Raw genomic sequence first — 4,241 nt, 5'->3', positions numbered from 1 at the left:
TAAGATGAATTAAAATGCTTTTTATTTTTTCTTGATATTGTGTTGATGCAATATAACTTACACATCTGCAGTGGTAGCTTTACAGTGGTGATATTACATTGACCGGTGGATGACGTCAATACAACCATGGCTGCATTTTGCAAATGGCACATGGAAAAAAGAGAGCAGGTGCATAATGTTAGTGCATGGACCACACAGACTTGTCACTTCTGGGGTGCTTCACAAGAGATCACAAGCATTGTCCAAAGTTTTCAGAGATCTCAGTGGAAAGCGAGTGGAGTCTCTCTCTCTCTGTTTCAGAGTGTTAGGTTTCAACAGGGTGCCTCCAGTAGTTGGCCGTCTCATCAACGTAACCACAGAAGTCAAGGAGGTCACCACAGACCACCGCCTATCCAGAACCTTCTTCACTTCTCCTGGTACACATGTGTGTTTGTGTTTGTGCCTGAATGAGATAGTTTAGCTAAGATAACTACTGGTCGAGCATTCAACTGAAATCTTGCATCAACATCATTATCCTGTGTGTAAACATAATTAAATTAAAGGTTTGTGCAAACAGTATACAGTAAAATCATTAATAGTCATTACAAAATAGACCTGCAGGGAAAATGTTTTGTTTGTGTAGGTAGGTAGGCCGTTTTGTTTAATTGTGTCTGTGTTTATGCCATATATGTAGCCTATACTTTACATCTAGATTTTCATTTCCACACATTTTTGTGGAAACATTTGTGTGTGCTGTAGTGTATTGGATAACTACTCTACTCTAAAATGCAGAAGTTACAGACTGTACCTGCTGTACCATACTGTACTGTACTATTAGGAGGAATTCTTATCCTGGCTATCTGTCTCCCTCTAGTGGGCAATGTGTGTTTCTACGGCCAGTGTGAATACTACTGTTCCACGGAGCACCCACTCTGTGGTCGGCCCCATTCTCTGGAGGTTTCTCTTGCAGCCATGTTGCCTGACCTCTCCCTGGCCCCACGGAGATCCTGGAGATCACCATGGAGACGCTCTTACAGCCGCACCAAGCTGGCACAGTGAGTCACTTGTTATTCTGTCTCATTGATGATGCATGGGCTGCCTAACTGTCAGTCAGTCCACCAGAATTTTGAGCGCTATTACAATATCACATCATACAATCTCTGTAGGTCCCTGTCAGCCAAGAGCCCTTGGCTTACACAAGAAACTTTGTATTCATAAGGTGTCCTCAAGTTTTTCTTTGTCATTTGTGTTTTTTTGTTTCCAGGTGGGAGAAGGACTCTGCGTACTGTGATACAGTGAAACAGACCTCTCCATACAACCATGGCTCCAGATTGGTAGACCTTATTGACATGTCTATACTGGACTATCTAATGAGTTAGTAAACATCCTGAAATCTACAGATCAACTATGTGTCATACTGTACCAATGGCAGTTTCCACAAGATATGGTGGATTAAAGACTCTATTGTAATGTAATGTAATATAATGTAACACATTTTCATAACTATATACTTCAAAATGACCATAATATGGTCATGGATAAAGTATTTTTTAGGAAAGATTATTACATTCTTGGCTGTTGCTTCCATTAGAAACACTGATATTTATTACGTTTTAGGCCTTGTGGTTTTGTCTCTTTGCATAATTATACTGTATAGTCTCTACCTAAAATTCTATCCCAGTATCTCAGATTAGTAGAATGATCACAAAACAAATTTCATTCAAAGGCAATATGGACAGACATCACTATGAGACGTTTGAGACATTTGGTAATGACACCTTTCTGCTGCATCTGGACAATGGACGGGGGTGAGTTGTATTCATCTATCTATAAATGCGAGAAGTCTCTGTGTGTCTGTGATCCGCGTATCTCGAGAACCGTTCGTCCCACCGGCTTCAGATTCGGCACGCGCGTTCCCCGCCGCGGCACGGAGTGCAGTGCCGGGTCTCGACCCGACCCGACGTGCGGTTTATCCGAACCGGCGCGAAACGTTCGGAATCTCCTTATGCGGGGTTGATTGTTGACATCAGGCTGTTCCGGAGGAAATCGGCGAAAGCTCTGACTCATTGTGACATCACTTCATAAAAGGCTCTGACATCACGTACGCCACATGAGTCAACAAAAAATCTCTGTGAGTGTGTATGTATGTATGTAATCCGCGTATCTCGAGAACCGTTCGTCCCACGGGCACGCGCGTTCTCCATATATGGGCATAAAATGAATGCCCCCATATATGACATCAGGCTGTTCCGGAGGAAATCGGCGAAAGCTCTGACTCATTGTGACATCACTTCATAAAAGGCTCTGACATCACGTACGCCACATGAGTCAACAAAAAATCTCTGTGAGTGTGTATGTATGTATGTAGTCTGGTAGGATTCACCTTGAAACATGGGCTGCATATTGTTGTAGTGTTTTTGGTTGGTTTCTGTTCTGGATGTTTTGAAGGTTTGCACAGGGCTCTACTTCCTGTATTGTACCAGCTCAGATTCTGAGCCTGGGACAACTTCCTGCCCATGAATATCATAGTTTTGGCCCAGAGGTTCTTCTCGCCCCCCTAGTGGCGAGAAAAAGAACCTCTGGGAACTCAGAATGGTATGTATGTAATCCGCGTATCTCGAGAACCGTTCGTCCCACGGGCACGCGCGTTCTCCATATATGGGCATAAAATGAATGCCCCCATATATGGGCATAAAATGGATTGCAGACAGACAGATACAGATATCTCCATATATGGACATAAATGGACAGAGGCAAACAGATGGTCAAAGATCTCCATATATGGGCATAAAATGGACGCAGACAGACAGATACAGATATCTCCATATATGGGCATAAATGGACACAGGCAAACAGATGTTCAAAACGGGTCCTATGACAACAGGTAACACAGTTGGAGGCACAGACAGATACTCCATATATGGGCATAAAATGGACGCAGATAGACAGATATCTCCATATCTGGGCATAAAATGGACCCAGAACTATAACTGCAGTGATCTCCATATATGGACATAAAATGGACGCCGACAGACAGACAGACAGATACAGATATCTCCATATATGGGCATAAATGGACACAGGCAGACAGATGGTCAAAACGGGTCCTAAAGGGCGGGGCGGGGCATTCATTCCCTATTTACATTGTTCCGAGTTGGCCAGGTCGCCGACTAGACGCTGGGCCGCCCGAAGGGCGGCCCAGCTTCTAGTACTATTAAATACTCCATATTAATTCATATTTTGTAATGTTAATGCTCCTCCATACTGTTGACGTGTTGTGTTTAACATCTACAAATTAACGTGGTAATGGTAGATTCAATTGAATGAAGCATCTTATGATGTTTTGTCTGTTTTTCTAGGTTTGGGCGTCATTCTCGTGATGAGTCCTCTATTCTGGCTCCATTGAAACAGTGTTGCAGGTAAAAAAAAGTAACCTGAGAAATTATTTTGATAATATATATAACGGAGGCACATACTTCGCATGTTTTATACTGCCTTTAGGGAAAACATTCCCAATTTTAAAGATTTAGAACAAGTCTAAAAAAGAATTGAGGACACTAATGAGTGTCTTTCATCAAGTAATTATTTTAAATGTTTTTAAATAGGATACGACACTCCACTCTCCTGCGCCTACGACTCTTGTCCCTTCCTGGCTTCCGTCTGAGTGATGTCATGCGAGAGTCACTGGCCCAGGATCCCTTGGAGCGCATGGCTCCACTCCTCTCTGAACCACACCTCTCTGCCTTGGACCGTCGCTTAGCAAATGTCCTGCAGGTGATAAGCACCTGTCAGGGTCGTCATGACGATGTCATCTACGATGATATGGAAGGATACCATGAACAGCCTGAACGACAATAAAATATGCATGTTTTTAAAATCTTTAAAATGTTTAAAATCTTCACACATACTTTTTGATTTTGACAGAGAATTGCAGGTTAATAGCAACAGTGTGTTTGACATTTGTGGCCATTAAGCAAATAAGGTCATACCGGTACGTCTGTGGGTGACCTGGTGGCTTAACCAGATACCACTTAAAAAATAAAAGTCTAAGGTCTTCTAGTAGTCTAAGGTTTTGATACGCAAATAGAAGATTTTTGGATTTGAAAGATTGCATTCCACTCCCTCAGCCAGACATCCCACTATGAATCCACTCCAGCAGTGCATCAGTGGCCTGTGATGATGGGTCTAAAATGAATGAGTGGGCGGGGTGCATCAGAGACATTGTCATACAAGTCATGTAATTGCAAAGAGATAAGGTTTTA

At 42.6% G+C, this 4,241-nt stretch overlaps 1 protein-coding gene across 1 annotated transcript in view; it reads left to right on the top strand.

Moving 5' to 3' along the window:
- Nucleotides 1–3,958, top strand: part of LOC308284438 (extracellular serine/threonine protein kinase FAM20C-like) — a 12,421-nt gene extending 8,463 nt beyond the window's left edge. Inside the window, exons 6-11 of the mRNA XM_080725055.1 lie at nt 301–416; nt 854–1,034; nt 1,244–1,353; nt 1,706–1,787; nt 3,339–3,398; nt 3,585–3,958. Coding sequence (XP_080581181.1) covers nt 301–416; nt 854–1,034; nt 1,244–1,353; nt 1,706–1,787; nt 3,339–3,398; nt 3,585–3,837 — 802 coding nt within the window. The 3' untranslated portion in view covers nt 3,838–3,958. The remainder of the gene's footprint in view (nt 1–300; nt 417–853; nt 1,035–1,243; nt 1,354–1,705; nt 1,788–3,338; nt 3,399–3,584) is intronic.
- Nucleotides 3,959–4,241: the final 283 nt, after the last annotated feature.

Source organism: Nannobrachium achirus (genome assembly GCF_963921795.1).
Source record: "Nannobrachium achirus genome assembly, chromosome: 4".
NCBI classification, from domain to species: Eukaryota; Metazoa; Chordata; class Actinopteri; order Myctophiformes; family Myctophidae; genus Nannobrachium; species Nannobrachium achirus.
Note: the sequence above shows the minus strand (reverse complement) of the source record. Positions and strands in the feature narration are given on the sequence as shown.